This window comes from Giraffa tippelskirchi, chromosome 3, assembly GCF_054371585.1.
Source record: "Giraffa tippelskirchi isolate mGirTip1 chromosome 3, T2T-mGirTip1v1.2.pri, whole genome shotgun sequence".
NCBI lineage: Eukaryota > Metazoa > Chordata > Mammalia > Artiodactyla > Giraffidae > Giraffa > Giraffa tippelskirchi.
This window is the reverse complement of record NC_137277.1, coordinates 52,839,524-52,863,596: the sequence shown is the minus strand read 5'-3', so window position 1 is coordinate 52,863,596 and position 24,073 is coordinate 52,839,524. Positions and strand designations below refer to the sequence as shown.

Below are 24,073 nucleotides of genomic sequence, written 5' to 3'. Positions count from 1 at the left end.
GGAGATTTTATTATGTTGGGGATACAACTATAAAGTAGAAGAGCTTGAATTCAAACCAAGGAGCCTGCCTCCAGAGTCTTAATAACTTCGTGATCTTAATAACTTTGCTTTCCAGCATCACAGGAATAGGTCTTTTACATCCCATCTTTTCTTTCCTGTTAGTGACACATTCCTGTGAATAAATGATGCCTGAAGCTGTGGCAGTCATCTTAACACCACGCCAGAAGAGGCAGGAGAACTGCAGGAAGACCATCCTTTGCCCTGCCTTTAAATACCTGATGCACATGGAATCACTAACCTCCAGATGTAATACGTAATACGCACTTTATTATACGTATACTTTATTACTATTAGTTAAGCCACGATTAGCATGATTTTGCTACTTGCAGCTGAAAGCATTCACAATAGACTCTTAGGAGAGATTTTAGAAACCCAGGATTTGGTCTCAGATCAACCATTTAATTGCTGTAACTTTCTTTAAATCTTCCAACTTCTGAGTCCATTTATTTATTTGTAAAATGAAGGCAATAATATATATTGTAACAGGGCTGTCCTGAGGCTCAGGAGATCCAATGTCTGTGAAAGCACTGTGCAGCATAGTTCCCATTGAACCCACTGTCCACCGAAGTATCGCAGCAGTTTTTAAAACCCAAATCAGATGTTACATTCCTGCTCAGAATCACCGAGGAAACATCAGGAGAGCACACAGGCCCTACATTATCTGAGTCCACCCCCGCCCCGTTCAGTGGCTTTACCTTCTGCCTCTAAATAGCTCAGTGCACCCAGTCCTGCAGCTCTGACCTGCCCCTCACCCTTTTTACACGTCCTCTTCCCTCTGCTCTCTCTGCTAACCCAAACTTACCAGATATGATCGGAAATGTCTCCTTCTTCAAGCACCTAAACCCACCAATTGCTCCCCTCCTTTCAAATCAATTCTAACCTAATTTTGTAGAGCACATTATATTACAGTAAGGAAGACAGACGACTAGAATGTGAACAACTTAGAGGCTGAGATTACATCTCAGCGACCTTTGCATTCTAGGCCATGCAGCCTACAGCACAAAATACTCAAAATGTTTTGCTAAATAAAATCTTTATGGCTGTCATCTCCCACCCTACATCTACCTGGACTTAAATAGGAAAACCTGTATTAACCCACATGGTTTAGTTTATTATTACTAGAAACTGACAAGAATTTTTAAAAGGAAGAAGCCCACTGGGAAAATACAAAATAGATTTAATCAAACCTCTGTTACCTGATAGTCAGTCAATAAACAATTACTGAGTTTGTTTCAAATGCTAAGCACTGGGCTAGGCAGGGGATACAAGAATGAACAGGACAAACACCCATCTTTGTCCTCACAAAGCTCACAGTCCAGCTGAGAAAAAAATGAAAATCCATTCCAGTACTGTGTGGTTAGTGTCAAGACAGGAGAGTGTAAAAGTGCTATGGAATCTTACACCACGGGAACCTGACAAGGACGCTCACTGCACTGAGGATGAGAAGCCTTCCCGAATTTGTCAAGCTATCAGGTGAACAGAACTGAGAGTCTCATCTATAACACTCACTTACCTCTTTCAAGAATGACAGGTATCTACAGCTCCTCCTCCAGACTTCAGTACCTGTCAATGCCACCACCCTTCTCCTGGTAATCTAAGCTACTTCAGAGTACTCTTTTGTTGTTGTTTAGTTACTAAGTTGTGTCTGACTCTTTTGCGACCCCACGGACTGTAGAGTGCCAGGCTCTCTGTCCAAGGGATTTCCTAGGCAAGAATACTGGAGTGGGTTACCATTTCCTCCTCCAGGGGATCTTCTCGATTCAGGGATCAAACTTGCATCTCCTGTGTTGGTGGGTGGATTCTTTACCACTGAGCCATCTGGGAAGTCCTCTTTACCACATTACAATTAGTTGCCAAGCCCCATAAACTCTACCCCCACAAGCATAACTCTTTGCTCTAAGTAAATTACTTCTCCACTGCCCAGGTTAATCGGTTCCCTAGAGGTTTAAAAGAATTTTTATAACATCAAAAGATCCTGAAGATCTTACCCCAGCTCCACACATTATAATGATTGAGAAAATACACAGAAACGTATGAATTTGTCCTCTCATAATGGGAACGACAAATAAACATCTACAACTGTATCCTGATTAAAGTTTCCTTTGATAGTTAACACTGTGAGCTTTCTAAAATATAGCTTCAATCAAACTATTCCTAAACTGAAACAATGGTTACCCACTGTTCACTATGAATAAATTCCTCAGGCAAGCCTTTCACAGAACAGATCCAACTTGCCTTTCTATTTACCACTGCGTGTACCTCAAAATCTGGTTCAGCTACACTATCTGTTGTTCATACCCTGATGCCCCTTATGATGTCTCTTTTATGAAACAGTGGTTAAGAACAAAAACCTAGAGTGAGTCTGATACGTGACAGGTGTTCACTGTCAACAACTCTATGCCAGCACATTTGATAACCTAGATGTAACAGACCAACTCCTTCAAAGGCAATCTGCCAAAACTCACAGAAGAAGAAACAGACTATATGAACAGGCCTGTATATATTAAAGAAATTCAGTCAGTAATGATACCTTTCCAAAACAGAAAGCATCTGGCCCGAATAGATCCACTGGTGAATTCTACCAAACATTTAAAGAAGAAATTATAAAATTCTCTACAGTCTCCACAAGAAGCAGAGGGAATACTTCCTTACTGGATCCATGAGGCCAGAATTACTCTAATACCAAAGTCAGATAGACATTAAAAGAAAACTACAGACCAGTATCTCTGATGAACACAGATACCAAAAACCCTCAACAAAAATATTAGCAGACTGAATTAAACAATACATTTAAACAACCATACACGACAACCAAATGGGATTTATCCCAGGTATGCAAGGCTTCTTCAATATTCGAAAATCATTTAATGTAATATATTTACATATCTTATCAAGAGGCAAAAAAAAAGCATTTCACAAAATCCAGCAACCATTCACAATAAAACCTCAGAATAGAGGGGAACTTTCTCAACTTGATAAAAGAATATTTAAGGAAAATTTACAGCTAGTATTATACTTTCTGGTGAGAAACTTAAAAGCTTTCCCATCAAGATCAGGGACATCTTTTCACCACTCCTTTCCAATCTCTACAGGAAGTTCTCACTAATGCAATAAGACAAGAAAAGGAAATGAAAGTATACAGATTGAGAAGGAAATAATACACAAAGAATAAAAAATGAACACTAAAATTCAAGCAAGCACTTTAATAAAAAGAAACCTGGATCTTTCTGTAACGTTAGCCTTAAATATCCTCTCACAGAAAGGTTATTTTTCACTTGGCTTCCATGACTCTCTTCTCTTTCCTCTCCAAAGGCTCTTTATCTGGCTCATCTTCCACACATGCAATAACAACAGATGTTCACCATAATTATGTTCCTAGCCCTTTTAAAGGATTTCTTGAAACTCATTCTTCTGCAATCTTACTCCCTTCTTTTTAATTACTCAGCATCACCTCTAGGCAAATAACTGCCTGTATTTCAGTTCTTAATTTTTAGCTATCTACACTGGTATGTTAAACTCAATATGCTTAAATCTAAGCCTTGTTCCTCTCTATTTCAAACCCCATCCTCCTTGTCATCGACTTTTTAATCACTTTGATCTAAAACTCATTTCATTTATATTATCAGTTTTAATAGAAAACTTTCAGAGAACAGAGATCTTATTCTGTTTATGTAGTTTGCATTCTTTTCTCTGACATTGAATTTTTCAAAAACAGGATTTTACTTGTCTATAAAATATGCTATTCCTTGGAAAACTGGAATTTTTCAACCATAATTGTATTGTTGGATATTTTCAAAGAACTCTGATTGTTTTCTCTCTGGAATATACTCCTAAAAATGAAGTTACAGGATTAAAGGATAGAGGTATTTTACATCTACTACAAAATTTTCCTTCAAAAAGGTTAAAACAATGTATATATCCACCTGGAGAACCAGAACTTGTTTGTTTCACTAAGTCTTTCCAAACAACAGTGGCATAATTTATGCAAAATCTTTGCTAGTAAGTTTTTTTCTTAAAGGGTATTTGTTTGTTGATCACAAGAACTATGTGTAATTTTAATTTTCTCTTTATAATTTTCTACATTTTAAGCTTTCTACATAAAAATGCCTCAGAAAAAAATTATATACAATGTGTAAGTGCTATTTTGTACAAGCATAACACAAAATGTACTTGAGTGACAGAAAAAGGCAATTGTTTCTTAACCTGATTGGAGACAGTCTTTCAAACTGAGGACCCAGGCTTTCAGGAAGTATACTTTAGGAACAAAGGGAACTAAATAATCCAAGCTCTGAACTATTCTCCACTAGAGCAGCTCTATTTCTCTATACTACACTGAGGTTCTGCTTTAAACTCTACTTGAAAAGTGAGTTCTGCTGCTAAAAAGAAGCAGCAAAATCACTGTTCTAAATTACTGATTTGATTTGTAAAGTACTACCTCTTTTTTTAGGAAGGTAGGAAAAATGTTCAGTTTTTTTAGAAAGATTTCCAACAAAAACGGTTTCTAAAATATGCCATTTAAAAGTAAACGCCTAGCACTTTTCTGGTGGCACAGTGGATAGGAATCTGCCTGCCAGTGCAGAGGACACGGGTTTAACTCCTGGTCTGGGAGGATTCTGCATGCCGTGGAGCAACTGAGCCCATGCACCACACTACTGAGCCTGCTTGCTGCAACTACTGAAGCCTGTGTGCCTACAACCTGGGCACCACAACTAGAGAGCAGCCTCCACTCTCTGCAACTAGAAAGTAGCCCCTGATGTCCACAACTAGAGAAAGCCTGAGCACAGCAACGAAGATCCAACACAACCAAATTTAAAAAATAAAATTAACAGGTGTAAATCTAAAAAAGAGAAAAGCCTGTGTCTAAAAGTTTCAGAAAGTCCACATTTGACTACACATCTAAATTTGTGTAAGTGTATACATCATTATTACAGTAACACAAATGTAATTTCTCTTTAACAAATAATTTTTTAAAAATACTGCTGCTAACTGGTATACATTTTTAGGCTACCGAACATCAAAGCATAAGTAAACCTTCTTTTTCTATTTTTAATTAACACACAGTCGCACTCAGAAGTCAGGGTGTTCATGAGGCCTGCAAAACTTTAAGTCCATTCACAAAGAGGACAATTGTAATTCACATCGATCAAACTGCCCAGTAGTCACAATCTAAAAGGCAAATCATGTAAAAACCTTCTTACAGGTACTCTGACATTATTTTTGTACAAAATACCTTTGAACAATAATAAAAAACTGATTCAATTGATCAAGTTTTATAAAATACAATGAAAAATCAATTTGTGACAGAAACATACCATGTTTCAACACTTAAGAGATCTGAATTCAAATTTAAGAGTTCTTTTGGAGAAGCAAAGAAAAAAGGAAAATTACTGTTCATATTTTACCTGTGGGCTGCAGAAGTGAAGCAGGGGGCCGAGGCTGTAAGCCCCACAAATTTTCCATACTACTCCGGTCCTTAAGGTCCAAGAGATGTATTAAAATTAAAGGATCGATGTCTAATAAACTGCTGGTAGCAGCAGAGCACAAGTGTGCTCTTCTTGACATTCTGCTACTGGCACCCACATAGCCATGGCTGCCACCTGCAAAAGAGATATAGAAAATGAAAGCTATATGTAATTGGACAAATTCAAGTATACTTAAAAGAAAAAAGTAACTGGTTAATGTTGTTTGAATACTTGTCTATGGACCTATCTCTTAGGAGCTGGTGTTCATGATGAGAAGCACAAAGAAACCGTATCGTCAGAGAAGTGTACAAAGCAGTGAATGACCACTGGCCTCATCACTATTCAAAATTCAGGAGTTATCCACAGCCTCATCCTGCGTGCATGGTCAGTCACGTCAGACTCTTCACGACTCCATGGACTCTAGCCTGCCAGGAGCCTCTGTCCATGGAATTTTTCAGGCAAGAATACTGGATATTGGAGCAGGTTGCTATTTCCTCCTTCAGGGGAATCTTCCTGACCCAGGGATCAAACCCATGTCTCTTGCATCTCCTGCACTGGCAGGTAGATTCTTTACCACTATCGCCACCTGGGAAGCCCCATCCTAAACCCCAGAAATAAAAAGGTGACAGCATGTACAATATACACAATTGGGGGATGAGGGTTAAGGAAAAGGTGAATGTATCTTATAACCCAGTGGTCTTGGATGAAAGTCAAGCCCCCTGGTATAACAGATCCCAAGGATCTAGACACCAAAATGGAATCTTCTGCGGGTCTAGGAACAGTAAAATACTCAGGTCATGACCGTCTGGCAAGACATTTTTTCTAGTTTGATTAAATACTGAAGTACAATTTGAATATTTTAGACTTAACCTGTCAATGACTGATGCATAATATGACATCTGAGAAAACGGTCATATTTGTATTACCTATACTGAACTAAAAAGCTCCTTAACCCAAGGAAGCCATCTGACTTTTCTCCAGTGCCTAGTACAATGCCTAGCAAGTATTAGGTACGGAAATGTTGGTTAAAACTGACCTCCTTAAATAAAGTTATTTAAATATATTCTAAAAAACCCACAACATTAAAAAATGTTACATGCAAAGTCTTAAAGTAGATAATATAAAAATAACATGAAGTAATCAAGTCCTGACTATTCATGAGGGTGTTTCTAAAGAGATGGAGATGGATGGGGGGTACTTAGGAGAAAAGTTTATTATTCAGAAGCTTCAGACCAGTTATTTACTTACATGTTTTTCATCTATATTCACATCCTCACGTCCTTACCTTCTACTTGTTTGTCCTTCCTCTTCTAAGGATTATCCCATTGCCAATTTCTCTTTTAGCCTCTGTACACACCACTGCAACTCCTATTTTTTTTTCTTTTTGAAACTCCTATTTTAAAAGACAGAAAACTATTCCCTCTCCACCTTGAAACTGTTCCTTAGCTCTTTTCCTTTACTAGGAAGTTCCCAAATCAGGCTGCATATAAGTCAGTTGGAGGAGTTTTTAAAAGGACAGATTCCTGGCCCTACTCTAGATGTACTGAATGAGGATACTGAAGCGGGATCCAGGACTTTTTCAAAAAGCTACTCAGGTGGTTCTGGTTGTACAGTAAATAGGTTCATTAGCCCAGATTATGGTATCGACTGCCCAACTATCTGGTTCTTTAAAAACAAAAGTTGTTTATCTCTCATGCTAAATGGACCTCCAAGTGTAGAAATGAGTGTTAATAGTCTTCTGTTTCTAACCACTCTTCCAGGTCACTCACTACTCTCACCAATGAGCAAAACTCCTTTCTGTTGTGGTTCGTGTCCTTTGGCTATTCCCTCCCTCCCAGGTTCCCATCCTTCCACACAGGATCACATTTCATCCACAGGCATCAGAGACTCTAGCATCTATCTCAGTTTCCCTCTCTAGGAGTTAGCACTGCCATTCACCTGGGGGAGTGTGTGCAGACTGTCTCATACAGCCTAGTCACGTGAGCGCATGCTCAGCTGGTTTAGTCATGTCTGACTGTTTGCAACCCCATGAACTGTAGTCCACCAGGCTCCTCTGTCTGTGGGATTTGCCTGGAAAAATACTGGAGTGGGTTGCTATGACCTCCTCCACGGGGTTTTCCCAACCCAGGGATTGAACCCACATTTCCAGCACCACAGGAGGATTCTTTACTGCTGAGCCACCAGGGAAGTCCATAAATCCTAGTGAATGATCACAAATTAATAGCATCCCAAAATTCCTCCACGCCTCTTAAAATTGCTCACTTACCCTCCTCCCCAAAGGTAACTTCCATCCAGAGTAAAACACCATAGATTAGTTTGCCTGTTTTTGAACCTTTTTTAAATGCAATGATACAGCTATATTCTTATACTCTGCTTCTTTGCTCAATATTATATTCATGAGATTCATCTATATTGCTATATATAGCAGCTTATTCATTTTCATTATTTCTGTAAAGCGCTATAAAATATGAATATATACAACTACTTTATTTCTATTAGGAAAGAATCTGGGTTGCTTTTTGCTACTAGAAATAAAGCTACTGAACTTGTAAGCAGAAAACTGCTCCTGAACTTCACATGGGAAAAAAAAAAACCTCATAAAAAAGCAAATGGATGCTCTCTTCCTAAGCCAAGCCAGATTAAGCCTGCTTAAATGTCACACTAATCTATCTGAGCTCTTGATTTTACCACAGTGCTTGTATTAGCAAAACATTTGAGGTCCTACACAGTCTAGACTCAAACTTTCCAGTTTTCTGCAAAACCTTTCCAGTCTTCTCTAGTTTTTCACATTCTTTACTTTGTTAAAGATTACATTTACTTTTTTAAAATTAAAAACACAAGAAAACAAAAGCACCTAAAAAAGAACAATACTGCTGTAAATTATCTTGTAGAACTCAACTGGCAAATACCAGCTCCTGTTCTGTTGGAGTGGAAAAGTCATAGGATGTGTCTATTTAGCTTTAGCCTATACTGCCCGACAGTTTTCTAAAGTCGAGTTATCAATTTTCATTCCTACCAGAAAGCTACGAGAGTTTCTATCTCTCCACATGCTTTCAACATTTAGTACTGCCAGTTTAAAAAGTATTAGCCATTACAGTGGGTATTCAATGGTATCATAATGTGGATTTTATCTGGCATTTCCTGAAGAAGAATGAAGAAAAATGAACCGTCTCAGAGACCTGTGAAACCCCACCAAGTGTACCAACATACACATAATGGGAGTTAGAGAAGAGGAGAAAGAATATTATTCAAAGAAAAATAGGTAAAAATTCCCTACATATAATGAAAACTATTCATGTAAACATCCAAAACACTCAACTCAAGAAACTTCATGTAGGATAAACAAACTCAATAGCACCACAACTTGCATTTCTCTGACAAAAGCAGCTGAGTATCTTTAAAAATGTGTACTGCTCATCTAGATAGACTACTTTGTGAAGTGTCTATTCTTGTCTTTTGCCTTTTTTATTAAACTAAAGAGGTTGTCATCTTTTTATTGATTTGTAGAAATTCTTTACATATTATGGGTGAATCTTGTAAATGATATTTTAATTAGTTCATTTATTTCAATGAATAAAAATTATGACTTTTATTTTTTAAAATCTTTTAAAATAATTTTTTATTTTGGGGGCTGTACTGGGTCTTTGTTGCTGTGAGGGCTTTTTTCTGGCTGTGGCAAGGAGTTCCTCTCTATTTTGCAGTGCATGGGCTTTTAATTGCGGGGGCTTCTCCTGCAGAGCATGGGCTCTCGGGCACACAGGCTTCAGCAGTTGTGGCACATGGGCTCAGTAGTTGCAGCTCCTGGGCTCTACAGCACAGGTTCCACAGTTGTGGAGCATGGGCTTAGTAATTTGCCAAAGACCAGGGATTCAACCCAAGTTGGCAGGTGGATTCTTTACCACTGAGCCACCAGCGAAGCCCTGATGATGCTTATTTTTAAAAACAACAATGCATATTACTACACAGAGTGCACACCTGTGGTCTTCCAAGCAGTCAGTTACATGGGTCTGGGGATCATAATGTGGGAGTCCCACTGGCCCATCAATATCAGCACGGATCACACTGAATATATTATCCTCTGCTCTGAGACTCACTAGCTTATGGAACGAGGCCCATACTAGAGACCTTAAGGAATCACCCCCACACTGCCACCGACTCCAACCCATCCAGTAAGACACTCCCAAGTCACAGATGCTTACTATTCAACATCTCTCAGAAGGTCTCTTCTTCTCTGCCTCTGCTATTCTTGCCTTATTTTGGGCCCTCAAACTTTCCCTCCTGGAATATTGAAGTAGTTTCCTTTTATTTTTTTGGCTACACCATGCGGCTTGTGGGATCTTAGTTTCCCAATCAGAGGTCAAACCCATGCTCTCATCAGTGAAAGCATGGAGTTCTAACCATTGAACTCCCAGAGAATTTTCACAGTAGTATCCAATCTTATCTCATACACCTTTAACCCATTTTTCACTATATAGACAAATCTGACCACATTCACTCTTAAAGATCTTTAGTGGTTCCACAGAATAAAAGGCCAACCTCCTTAGCCGGGCAAATAAGACTTTCCATTACCTGATCTTGTAACATGATGGACCTGGAGGGTATTATGCTAAATGAAATAAGTAAGACAGAGAAAGATAAAGATAAATGACTTCACTTATATGTAAAATTTAAGAAACAAAACAAATGGACAAACATAACAAAACCAGAACAGTCATACACAGAAAACAGGCTGTTATCAGAGAGGAGTGGGATAGAGAAGAGGAAACAAAAAATAAGGTGACTATGTGAGGCAATAAATGCTATTGGCTTGATCATGCTGACCATTTCACAATGCATATTTATATGAAACCATTACGCTGTACACCTTAAACATATACAATTTTTGTCAATTATACCTTTTAAAGCTGGGGAAAAAATGAGCAGAAGCCAGCACATGAAGGGTATTGTGTACCATATTAATGAGTTTGGACTTCATCCTATAAGTAAATGGAATGAAATAAAGGGTTTTTAAGGAGAGAAGGGATACAATCAGATATTATTTTGAAGGGAATAAAAAGTCACCTCATTTGGAACTCATGCTATGGGAAACAGAATGGATGGAAGCAATAACAGATACAAAGAACCCAAATAGCCTCTCATTCAGGTTGAAAGACACAGGCCTACACAGAAATGGCAATAGAATGTGAAGTAACAAATGTATTCCCTCACTATCTAGGAGGAAGAATCAACAGATTTTGGTGACATATTAAAGGGAGTGTCTGAAGGAGAAGAAAAGATGAAGAATATACAGCATTATAATCATCAAGATGATGGCCATCACTGATGGGTAAGCCTGCAAATGAAAAGGTAATGATTTCTGTTTAGGAGATCTAAGACTGAGACATCAAAACCAAACTGCTACATCGGTCTGGAAGCCATGAGAAAAATAAAGGCTAGAGATGGAGCTTGGGGAGTAATCAGCACACAGACAGAACTGACATACAGGTGTGACTGAGATCACTTAGAAATAAAGTGAAAGACAGGAGTACAGTGCAAAAGTGGAAGCTGAACTGCTAAGGAGCAGTATTAAAGAGGTCTTTAGATATTCAAGCATGCTACAGAATATGCCAACGTTCATACCAAAGGCGACGCAGGTAAAATAGAAGCAGCAAAAAACTAGTTGATAATTGTTCTAGCCAAAATTCCCATGCTTAATTGAACAGGTACAAGAAAACAAAAGAAACACTATTTAAAACTGGTTATCCTAGGAGGAGCCGTGTACTTTGGTAAAAAGCTAGGTTCAAGAAGATGACATGAGGTTCTAATCTAGCTATACCAACTAAATCTCTTGAGGTTTTTCCACATATAAATTGAGTTCTCGAAATGTCTTCTGTAAGTCAAAGATTCAATGATTCTATTCAAATTAATCTATAGTTGAGGTAGATATACAAACAAGACTTACGTATCGTAAAAAGTTTGTAATAGTAGATAAGATCATGAGCTTTAGATTCAAATAAATAGAAAACTCTAATTCCTCTTTCATTTACTTAATTGTAAAATGACAGCAAATTGCTTAATTCCTTTACACATCAGTTTCTACAGCTACAAAAAGAAGATAATATTAAAATCTATCTCCAAGAATTTTATAGATATATGAGATAAGGTACACATTAAGTGCTTTTGCACAGTGCCTATGTAAGAATGCATCAAATCTTAGCTATTACTATTCTAAACACTATTAGTAATACTATAAAATCCATACATAAAATACAGTCCTTCTAACACCATGAACAATGTAGTGCAATGGCTACCACATATTAAACTGTGATACATTCAAAGAGGAGGAAAGAGAAGACAGGATGGCTTGTGGGGTTTGGCTCCAGTACCTGGAGGTCCTGCTGCAGCTGCATCTTCCGTGAGTTCTCCCTCTTCCAATTCCATGCTGTTGTATTCCACATCATTCTCCCCAGACCTAAGAATATATAGAAATCATTTTTCCACGTAGTAAGTAAATCTCAATGAATTTTACAACAATAGTGTATAGCTTTCTCCTATGAAGTAACAGTATATTTCTAAACAGAAAACTGAGGGGAAAGACTTTTGTCATTATCATATATATGCACAGTATTATTAATGTTCAATCTACATTTTTAAAGTACTAAAATAGATTGGCAACATTTAATCTTCAAAACAGAAAACTTGAGAACCATGTAAGCAGAAGAAATTATAGCTTCAAAGAATTTGTAATTTAATGGTAGTAACTTTGGCTTAAAACTGTACATTTTAAGGTTAAGAAGGATGTTTAAATTACTATATATGACTAAAAACTAGTTTCTTAAGATATCATTTCAGAAAAGAGGGTGTTGTTTATCAAAACATAATTATCTTATTTTAAATGACAAAGTATTATATGGACTAGCACAAATCAGTGCTAGTTTTGGGTATTTAAAGTGAAAGTCACTCAGTCGTGTCCAACTCTTTGCAACCCATGGACTATACGGTCCATGAAATTCTCCAGGTCAAAATACTGGAGTGGGTAGCCTTTCCTTTCTCCAGGGGATCTTCTCAACCCAGGAATCGAACCAGGGTCTCCTGCATTGCAGGTGGATTCTTTACCAGCTGAGCCACGAGGAAGCCCAAAGGAGTCTCAAAATCAGTTCCCAGGTTGACAGCATGAATAGCTCTACGGATCTGCTCTCCAGTGAAACCGTGAACATTATTTTTTAAGGCAACAGTTTATAGATTCCGGAAATGATTCTAAGAGCATACAGCAAATGAAAACAGTAATAAAATTTGGTAACAACAGCGAGTCTGTGGTACTTGAACCAAGAGCAGTGATACAGCAATTCCACTTCTGACTGATGCACCCGAGCACATAAGGCTCCCATTTCCGACAGCTCCCAGGAGAAGGGCTATATTCCCAAGAGGAACAAAACCCCAGCATTTCTCATCCTGCTCCCAGCTACCTGTGGCTAGGCTAAAGTCAGGTATATGTGGCCAAGAGGCAGGGATACCCTTCTTCCATCCAGACCCAAGGCTCTACCTTTGATGCAGCATGTGAAGAAACTGGGGCTCAGATCACCCTTGCCCCAAGTCACTCATAAAGCAGAAGTTCCAGGCCTCAGAAGACCAACTGAAAAGATATGAGGCTACAGCCCCCAACTCGCCCACTCCCACTGGCTCAGCTTCTTAAGTGGGAGAAATAAGCACACCTTTGTCCTCACTCTAGCTTCAGAACTCTGGCTCAGAAATTTTGCCTGTGAGAAGAAGCAGGCTATAAAAACAGACCCACAGAAAAAGGTATAACGTTATTAAGAACATTAAAAAAAAAAAAAACCTCTCAAATGGAATCCAGCAAAAAAGAAAAACAGGAATCCAGCAGAACATAAAGAGTTACACACCATGGCAGAGTAGGAATTATCCAAGGAACGCAAAGTTGGTTTAGAATCTGAAAATGAACTAACGTAATACACCATATTAATAAAAAACAAAAACTACATGGTCATCTGAAGAGATGCAGAAAGAGACTTCGAAAAAACCAATACCCTTTCATAATAAAAACACTCAGTAAACCAGAAGGGCATCTACAGAAAACTCACACCTAACATCACATTAAATGGTGAAAGACTGAACTTTCCCTGTAAGATCAGGAACAAGATAAGAAAGAATGTCCACTCCCACCAATTCTATATGATGTTCTATCCAGTAAACTTAGGCAAGAAAAAGACATAGAAGGCATCCAAATTGGAAAAGAACAAGAAAAACTATATCTATGTACAGGTATAATATTACACATAGAAAAATCTAAAGAATCCATTAAAAAACTATTAGAATTAATAAACAAGTTAACAAGGTTGCAGGATACAAAAATATGCATTTTCATGTACTTGCAAAGAACAATCCACGAAAGAAATTTAAAAAGAAAATTCAATTGCATTTACAATAGCATGAAAAAGAATAAGATCAAAGAACAACCCACAAAAGAAACTTAAAAAGAAAATCCAATTACATTTACAATAGCATGAAAAAGAGTAAGATACTGATGAATGATTTCAAAAATGAGTAAAACATATACTCTGAAAACTACAAAACACTGTTGAAATATTAAAAATTTCTGATTGGCAAAAGGCCCTGTTAATATGAAAAGATAAGCTACAGAATGAAAGTTATCTTCAAAGCATGTTCCAAATTCAGCAAAGGACTAGTACCGAATATACAAGTGAAAGTGAAGTTGCTCAGTCGTGTCTGACAATTTCCAACCCCATGGACTGTAGCCTACCAGGCTCCTCTGTCCACAGGATTTTCTAGGCAAGAGTACTGGACTGGGCTGCCATTTCCTTCTCCAGAATCTAATATACAAAGAACTCTCAAAACTCGACAGTAGTTGCTAGCAGGAAAGAGGGCATTATTGTTTTATGGGTATAGAGTTTAGTCTGGGAAGATGAAAAAAAGCTCTGGGGATAGACGGTGGTGATGGCTGTGCAACAACATGAATATTAAATGCCACTGAACTGCCCTTAGAAATGATTATGTATGCATGCAAGCATGCAGGCTCAGTCTTGTCCAACTCTATGTGACCCCATGGACTGCAGTCTGCCAGGCTACTCTGGGATTTTTCAGGCAAAGTACTGAAGCAGGTTGCCATTTCCTTCTCCTGCGGTTATGTATATTTTATCATAAAAAAAAGTTCCAATTAGAAAACAAGTAAAAGACATGAAGAGAAATTTTACCAGTGAGAATATGCCTATGGGAAATTAAGCACATGAAAAGATGTTCAACATCATTAGCTAACAGGGGGAAAGTAAATTAATACCACAATGAAATATCACAATGATAAAATTAAAAACTAGTGGCAACACTAAATGCCACGAGGGAGTCAGAGAAAGTGGACCATACTATACTGCTCATAGGAATGTAAAAACTAGAAAACTATTTGGCAGTTTCTTCAAAAACTAACTTTCAATTACCATACAATCCAGCAGTTAAACTTATCCAACAGAAATGGAGATTTATGTTCACACAAAATCCTGTACATGAATGTTTCTAGTAGTTTTATTTATCGTAGCCCCAAACTGAAAACAATCCAGATGTTCTTCAACAAGTGAACAGCTGAACAAACTGTAGTGTGTCCACAACACAAACCACTTATCAGCATTAGAGCGAATAAACTACCTATGCACACAATAACATGGATGAGTCCCCAGAGAATCAGAGTGGGAAAAATGCCAGTCCCTAAGTGTTACATACTGCATGATTCCATTTACATTACCTCCTTTAAATGACAAAATTATAGAAACGAGAAAAACATGGGTGGTTGCAAAGAAGAGGTTAGGTGGGGAAAGTAGGTATGTTGTAGAATGGAAACATATAGGGCACATGTGATGATGGAAATGTTCTGTATCTTGCTTATGTCACATCAATATCCTGGCTTGATGTTTGTTACTTACTACTGGGGAAAACTGGGCAAAGGGCATATGGAATCTTGTATTATTTCTCACAACTGCAAGTGAATTTACAATTACCTCAAAAAAAAAGAAAAAAAACAAACAGCAGGAAGAAAATACATACTGCTATCATAAAAAGACTGAGGTGGAGGGAGAGAAGAAGGCCTGTTTGATAAACGTGCTCTAGCTAACTGAAAGTTATTTATAATAATCATTATCCAAATCAACTATGTTCCTAGTTCCCCATCTGTTAAAGGAAGGAACTGACCTTAACTTGTAAAACCTAACAATGTATCTTCCTGAGATGATCAAACTGGGCTTGCCAGTGGCTCAGCAGTAAAGAATCTGCCTGCAATGCAGGAGATGCAGGTTCAATCCCTGGTTCAGGCAGATCCCCTGGAGGACAGCATGGCTGCCCACTCCAGTATTCTTGTCCATGGAGAATCCCATGGACAGAGGGGCCTGGTGGACTGCAGTCCATGGGGTCGCAAAGACACAACTAAAGTAACTGAGCACAGTACAGATGTTCAAATTAGCTTAACTGTGCTATTTCTATGAGTTATACAATATACTTTGTATCAAGCTATTAATGTAGATGCATGCAAATAAAGAGAACATAATCAAACACTTTCTAGTGGAAAAAACATTAAAAGTCAATCTAGGGGACTTCCCTGGTGGTCCGGCAATTAGTACTCTGCACTTCCAATACGGGGACCTGGGCTCAATTATTGATCAGGGAGCTAGATGCCACATGCTGCAAAGAGTTTGCATGCCTGAACTAAAGATCCTGCCACAACTAAGGGTCCTGCATGCTACAACAAAGATCTAAGATCCTGAGTGCCATAACTAAGAGAGTCAGCAGAGCCAAATAAATAAATATTTCTTTTTTAAAAGTCAACATAATGAAAGGCTGTGAATCAAGCTTAATGGAAAATACAATTGCCCTCAAAACTATCCTGAAAAGAGTCCAGAGACCTAACAGTCAAAGGAATTAATTCAGGTAGAACCATATATTTAAGCTATTTATCAAGGTGATGCCACTTCATAGAATCACCATCTTAAACATCTTTTCATGTTAGTTCAAATTAATAAGTTATTTTATATGTTTAAAAATATCACTAATAATGATTTCTGATTTGGTAACTTACAGGCTTCACATTTTAACTAACCCTTTTAGACAATTTGCCAAGTACTCTAAAGAGGGAACTTTAAGTGCAAAAGGTCTATTTTGAGGAGTTAATACAATGAGAACTATAATTACTTTATCTCAAATGTCTCGCAAAAAATTTTATGTGGAGAGAGAAAAGAGAGAAACATAACAAAGCAAAACATTAACATCTGGGGAATTAATCTGTTACTATTTTTGCAACATTTCTTAAATATGAAGTAACCACAAAATTAAAAGTTAAAGCTACAACTAAAACTCTGTTTGGATCCCAGAGATGAGAGGGAGGGAACTCATTCTTTCTTCCTTCATTTATATAAGATAGGGTAAATCAAGGGAAAGAAATGCTTAATATCCCCAGTTTTAGGGAAAAAAAGAAAGAAAGAAAGAAAGAGAAGTCGTTCAGTCACGTCCGATTCTTTGCGACCCCATGGACGGTAGCCTGCCAGGTTCCTCTCTCCATGCGATTTTCCAGGCAAGAATATTGGAGTGGGTTGCCATTTCCTTCTCGAGGGGATCTTCCCGACCCAGGGATTGAACCCAGGTCTACTGCATTGTAGGCAGACGCTTTACCGTCTGAGCCACCACCCAGTTTTAGGCCTAACTTAACTACACTGCTTCTAATAATTATCACTTAGACGATTTATAGTGGTAGTTAATGTGAGACACTCACATCGTTTCTTCATCAATGTCATTTTCTTCTGTGTTACTTGTTGCTGTGGAACTGGCAGAAGAACTGCTGCCATCGAGGTGATTTGCTTCATCTTCACCAACAAGATCCAGATCCAGATCTCCATCTGAAAGCTCATGCTAGATTAAGGCAAAGAAACAAGATTTCTATCTCAAATGTTTTCACTCAGAATGGACTAAGCACCAAATAAGGTACTCATCAGAATTCTCTGCTCCTGGGCCTACACTGCTGAGCCCTGTAGAGATAAATCACACAACCACATTACCTGGGACCACCAATAAGTTATTTCTGCTGATTGCAGAAGACTGGAAATGCTTCCAAACTGACTAGAAATGCTTCATACAGTCCACGCCAACTTCCTCACAGAATAACATTTCAAATCATCACTCCTCAAGGTCTATATAACCTCTATTATCCTCAAAGTGATTATAAAACCCTGTCACCTTTCTATACAGAAAAACATACTGCCTATGGCTAGTTAGCATAAATGCCTCCAACTTTCAGCTGCCCTACCTACAAACTCTATCCTTCCTTTAACTCATTCTATCAAAGGTTAACTGCTACACCTGAGTTCTCCATTCCAACACCTCAGTTCAGTTCACTTCAGTCGCTCAGTCGTGTCCGACTCTTTACGACCCCATGAGCTGCAGCAGGCCAGGCCTCCCTGTCCATCACCAATTCCCTGAGTCCACCCAAACCCATGTCCATTGAGTCCATGATGCCATCGGGCCATCTCATCCTCTGTCGTCCCCTTCTTCTCCTGCCCTCAATCTTTCCCAGCATCAGGGTCTTTTCAAATGAGTCAGTTCTTCGCATCAGGTGGCCAAAGTATTGGAGTTTCAGCTTCAACATCAGTCCTTCCAATGAACATCCAGGACTGATCTCCTTTAGGATGGACTGGTTGGATCTCCTTGCAGTCCAAAGGACTCTCAAGAGTCTTCTCCAACACCACAGTTCAAAAGCATCAATTCTTCGGTGCTCAGCTTTCTTTATAGTCCAACATTCACATTCATACATGACCACCGGAAAAACCATAGCCTTGACTAGATGGACCTTTGTTGACAAAGTAATGTCTCTGCTTTTTAATATGCTGTCTAGGTTGGTCATAACTTTCCTTCAAAGGAGTAAGCGTCTTTTAATTTCATGGCTGCAGTCACCACCTGCAGTGATCTTGGAGCCCAGAAAAATAAAGTCAGCCACTGTTTCCACTGTTTGCCCATCTATCTGCCATGAAGTGATGGGACCAGATGCCATGATCTTAGTTTTCTGAATGTTGAGCTTTAAGCCAACTTTTTCACTCTCCTCTTTCACTTTCATCAAGAGGCTCTTTAGTTCTTCTTCACTTTCTGCCATAAGGGTGGTGTCATCCGCATATCTGAGGTTATTGATATTTCTCCCGGCAATCTTGATTCCAGCTTGTGCTTCCTCCTGCCCAGCGTTTCTCATGATGTACTCTGCATATAAGTTAAATAAGCAGGGTGACAATATACAGCCTCGACATACTCCTTTCCCAATTTGGAACCAGTCTCTTCTTCCATGTCCAGTTCTAACAGTTGCTTCCTAATCTGCATACAGGTTTCTCAAGAGGCAGGTCAGGTGGTCTGGTATTCCCATCTCTTGAGGAATTTTTTTCCAAAGTTTGTTCTGATCCACAGTCAAAAGCTTTGGCATAGTCAATAAAGCAGAATTAGATGTTTTTCTAGAACTCTCTTGCTTTTTCAATGATCCAACAGATGTTGGCAATTTGTTCTCTGGTTCCTCTGCCTTTTCTAAATCCAGTCTGAACATCTGGAAGTTCACTGTTCACATACTGTTGAAGCCTAGCTTGGAGAATTTTGAGTATTACTCTACTAGCGTTGTGAGATGAGTGCAACTGTGCGGTAGTTTGAGCATTCTTTGGCACTGCCTTTCTTTGGGATTGGAATGAAAACTAATGTTTTTGAGTCCTGTGGCCACTGCTCAGTTTTCCAAATTTGCTGGCATACTGAGTGCAGCACTTTCACAACATCATCTTTTAGGAAGTGAAATAGCTCAACTGGAACTCCATCACCTCCATTAGCTTTGTTCGTAGTGATGCTTCCTAAGGCCTACTTGACTTCACACTCCAGGATGTCTGGCTCTAGGTGAATGATCATACCATCCTGATTATCTGGGTCATGAAGATCTTTTTTGTACAGTTCTTCTGTGTATTCTTGCCACCTCTTCTTAATATCTTCTGCTTCTGTTAGGTCCATACCATTTCTGTCCTTTAGTGTCCCTATCTTTATATGAAATGTGCCTTGGGATTTTTTTTCTTGAAGACATCTCTAGTCTTTCCCATCCTACTGTTTTCCTCTCTTTCTTGGCACTGATCATTGAGAAGGCTTTTTTATCTCTCCTTGCTATTCTTTGGAACTCTGAATTCAAATTGATATATCTTTCCTTTTCTCCCTTGCGTTTCGCTTCTCTTCTTTTCTCAGCTATTTGTAAGGCCTCCTCAGACAACCATTTTGCCTTTTTGCATTTTTTTTTTCTTGGGGATGGTCTTGATCCCTACCTCTTGTACAATGTCATGAACCTCCATCCATAGTTCTTCAGGCACTCTATCAGATCTAATCCCTTGAAAGCTATTTCTCACTTCTACTTAAGGGATTTGATTTAGGTCATGCCTGAATGGTATAGTGGTTTTCCCTACTTTCTTCAATTTAAGTCTGAATTTGGCAATAAGGAGTTCATGATCTGAGCCAGAGTCAGCTCCCGGTCTTGTTTTTGCTGTCTGTATAGAGCTTCTCCATCTTTGGCTGCAAAGAATATAATCAATCTGATTTCGGTATTGACCATTTGGTGATGTCCATGTGTAGAGTCTTCTCTTGTGTTGTTGGAAGAGGGTGTTAGCTATGACCAGTGCGTTTTCTTGACAAAACTCTTGTTAGCAATTGCCCTGCTTCATCCTGTACTACAAGGCCAAATTTGCCTGTTACTCCAGGTATCTCTTGACTTCCTACTTTTGCATTCCTATCTCCGATAATGAAAAGGACATCTTTTTTGGTTTTAGTTTCAGAAGGTCTTGTAAGTCTTCATAAAACCACTCAATTTCAGCTTCTTCAGCATTACTGGTTGGGGCACAGACTTGGATTACTGTGATACTGAATGGTTTGCCTTGGAAACAAGCAGAGATCATTCTGTCATTTTTAAGATTGCTTCCAAGTACTGCATGTCGGACTCTTTTGTTGACCATGAGGGCTAGTCCATTTCTTCTAAGGGATTCTTGCCCACAGCAGTAGATATAATGGTCATCTGAGTTAAATTCACCCATTGCAGTCCATTTTAGTTTGCTGAGTTCTAAAATGTCAATGTTCACTCTTGCCATCTCCTATTTGACCACTTTCAATTTGCCTTGATTCATGGAACTAACATTCCTGGTTCCTATGCAATACTGCTCTTTACAGCATCGGACTTTACTTCCATCACCAGTCACATCCACGACTGGGTGTTGTTTTTGCTTTGGCTCTGTCTCTTCATTCTTTCTGGAGCTATTTCTCCACTGATATCCAGGAGCATATTGGGCACCTACCGACCTGAGGAGTTCATCTTTCAGTGTCCTATCTTTTTGCCCTTTCATACTGTTCATGGGATTCTCAAGGCAAGAATACTGAAGTGGTTTGCTATTCCCTTCTCCAGTGGACCACACTTTGTCAGAACTCTCCACCATGACCCATCCATCTTGGGTGGCACTACAAGGCATGGCTCAAAAGTTTCATTGAGTTAGACAAGGCTGTGGTCCATGTGATCAGATTGGTTAGTTTGCTGTGATTTCAGTCTGTCTGTCCTCTGATGGAGAAGGATAAGAGGCTTATGGAAACTTCCTGATGGGAGAGACTGACTGAAGAGGAAACTGGGTCTTGTTCTAATGGGTGGAGCCATGCTCAGTAAATCTTCAATCCAATTTTCTGTTGATGGGTGGGGCTGTGTTCTCTCCCTGTTTTTTCCCTGGGGCCAAACTGTGGTGGAGGTAATGAAGATAATGGTGACAGCCTTCAAAAGGTCCCAGGCATGCACTGCTACACTCAGGGCCCATCTTAAACAAATATAACAAAAAGGGCTTATCTCTCTATTTCTCTAAGGACCACTTCTTGAAATCTCATTCTAGCTGTAGTTCAGCTGGGACAAAACCTGGCTACTTCCCAAATCCTAAATCATCCTACCTACATATGCAATGATAAGGTACTTCAACTAGATTCAGTGAATGGAAGTAAGACACATTTTTAAAATCTACAACTTACACAGCTTCTAGAATGTATACCACAGTTTCTTTTGTAGACTGTACAGTTTCCTATAATAAATCAATTTTTAGGAACTTGAAACACTTTTGATTCAACTTCTGATATATTAATAGTCACAACAGGGCATACAATAGTAACGAAAACATAAATGGACAAGATTTTTGGCACACTGCTTCCCTTACATCATATGCTGAAAACTATGATATTATTTCTCTTTTCAAACATGAAATGAATCTAAAGCAGGTCTAATTATTACATGATAATCTTCATTCTGAATCTTCTCCTCATCCTCCTCATCCTCCTTGACCTCTCGTACAGAAGCTGTCGTAGGACCATCCTGCAGAAGCACTTCAGCACATGATCCAGACTTCTTAGCTCGTGTCTCAGGAGTGTCATCATTTTGGGGGCTAAGATGATTATCTGGCAGAGACAAATCTCTTGATTTCTGAGTTCGAGACAACTCAATAGTAAGTCTCTTTTAAAAAAAGAACAACACAAACACAAGTCATAAGCAGTCTGTCACTAGTAAAATTGTTTCAAGCAAAAAAAACACACACACACAAAAAAAAAACTCCCCACATACCCAGATATTCATAAAAATAGTTCTCAAACCATCTATCTCATACCTACTTGACTTCTGCTTTTAGAAAAATCTATTCAAAGAAAAACTTCCCAATTTATTCTCATCTTTCTTCTCATCTATAACCCATGCTACACATACAATTAGCAAACCACATCGTAAATATAGGCGTTTTAGATAGTATACTTGACATGAGAATTTTTTAAAATAGTCGTTTTCTCCCTCGTATATTAAGCCACTCCCAGCACTTCAAATTTCTCACGCCATCCCAACATCCACTGGCAGAAAGAAACATTCCCCACATAATTTAGTTTACCATCGTAAAATAAAAGTTCATTAACTGATTGTCCCCAGCACTCAGTTCAACAACAGTGAGAATTCGAGATGGGCAACATTTAATTGTCGGGGAAGAGAAATACACAAGTCACTGAGAGAAACACAAGAGACTGCCTCAAACTAGAGCAGCACTGCAATACAATCTTATGCAATAAAGGAAATGTTCTGTATTGCGATTCCCAATACAAGCTAGCTAGTCCAGCGTTCTTGCCTGGAGAATCCCAGGGACAGGGGAGCCTGGTGGGCTGCCATCTATAGGGTTGCACAGAGTCGGACACGACTGAAGAGACTTAGCAGCAGCAGCAGTACAATGAAGGAACTGAATTTTTAAGTCTAGACAACCACATGTGCTAGTGGCTATTGAACTGGACAGCCCAGAATGAGACTCAAAGGTAATGAGAATAAAGAACAAGTGGATTTATCTACAAAGTTACAAACACCAATAATATTCAAACTCTAATTGCAAATTTAACAGGCCTAAAAGACAATATGTAACACAAAACCTAAAATATGTTTTTTTGCTTACCTCTTTAAGGTTATTTATCTGTTGGATATAGCTAGTTTGTGCAGCTTCCAACTGAGTGATATACCAATGCTGGTCCCGGCATTTTTGAAAGAAAGTTGGTGAACGAACCTGAAACCTTAAAAGAATAGCTGCACGTGAAAACTAATCCAAACAGTAAAATATTACCAACCAAGCCTTAAAACCGTAACTATTAAATTCTACAATTTTAAATTTATTTGATTATGAGGCCAAGATCTTCCTATGTGGTGCAGTGGTAAAAAAATTCTCCTGCTAATGCAGAAGAAGCAGGAAATGTGGGTTCAATCCTTGGGTCAGGAAAATCTCCTGGAGAAGGAGATGGCAACCCACTCCAGTATTCTTGCCTGGGAAATCAGATGGACAGAGGAGCTTGGCAGACCACAGTCCATGAGGTTGTAAAGAGTTGGACGTGACTGAGCACTGAGTACACAAATGAGGCCAAAATTCAGAACTCAGAGCTCCTGGTACTTGCCGTTTATACATGCAGTCCACAATTATAATGACATATGGTTCTGAAAATTTTTATCTAAGTCAGTTGCTAAATTCAAACTATTTTTCTAAAGAAGTAACATTACACATCATGGTTAAGCTTCTAAACTAACCTACTTAAAATACATTTACTATAAGAATCTACCTCAAATACACTGTTGATCATATGCTGGGAAGAGGATCATACTATGCAGGAAGGAGATAGCTAATGCTTCATTCTCCTTTCTTGCCTATGTCAGACCCTAGCAAAACAAGCAAAGTTTGTTTCAGGCACTGTCCTTTTTCATTCCTTCTTCCATCTCATGTTCCCATATTTCCTACTCGTTAGTAAAAAAAAGTTAGGGTTAGGGAAAAATACAACTATCTCTATGAATTAGAGCATAAAATTGGATTTTTTAAAACAGGATCTTGATCTCTTCAGAGTTATCTGTACTGTAAAAAAACTAACACTTTTTAAAGCAAAAAAACTTAAAACCCCACACCTACTTTGTTAGTTAAACAAGACTCCATTTAGAGTGAAAAAAATTTACAGTAATGCATAAAGATGTTTCTGAAGAAAGG

At 38.6% G+C, this 24,073-nt stretch overlaps 1 protein-coding gene across 15 annotated transcripts in view; it reads right to left on the bottom strand.

Annotated features, from left to right (window-relative positions):
- The window catches only part of TRIM37 (tripartite motif containing 37), a 163,197-nt gene that overhangs the window by 67,844 nt on the left and 71,280 nt on the right, over positions 1 to 24,073 (bottom strand). For all 15 annotated transcript variants that reach the window (XR_014080740.1, XM_081585198.1, XM_081585201.1 and 12 more), the window contains 5 exons: positions 23,006 to 23,120; positions 21,820 to 22,038; positions 17,284 to 17,420; positions 11,888 to 11,973; positions 5,463 to 5,657 (listed from right to left, as the gene is read on the bottom strand). Coding sequence is in view for 14 of the 15 variants with exons in the window: in XM_081585198.1 (XP_081441324.1) it covers positions 5,463 to 5,657; positions 11,888 to 11,973; positions 17,284 to 17,420; positions 21,820 to 22,038; positions 23,006 to 23,120 (752 nt within the window). In the remaining variant the exon portion in view is untranslated. The remainder of the gene's footprint in view (positions 1 to 5,462; positions 5,658 to 11,887; positions 11,974 to 17,283; positions 17,421 to 21,819; positions 22,039 to 23,005; positions 23,121 to 24,073) is intronic.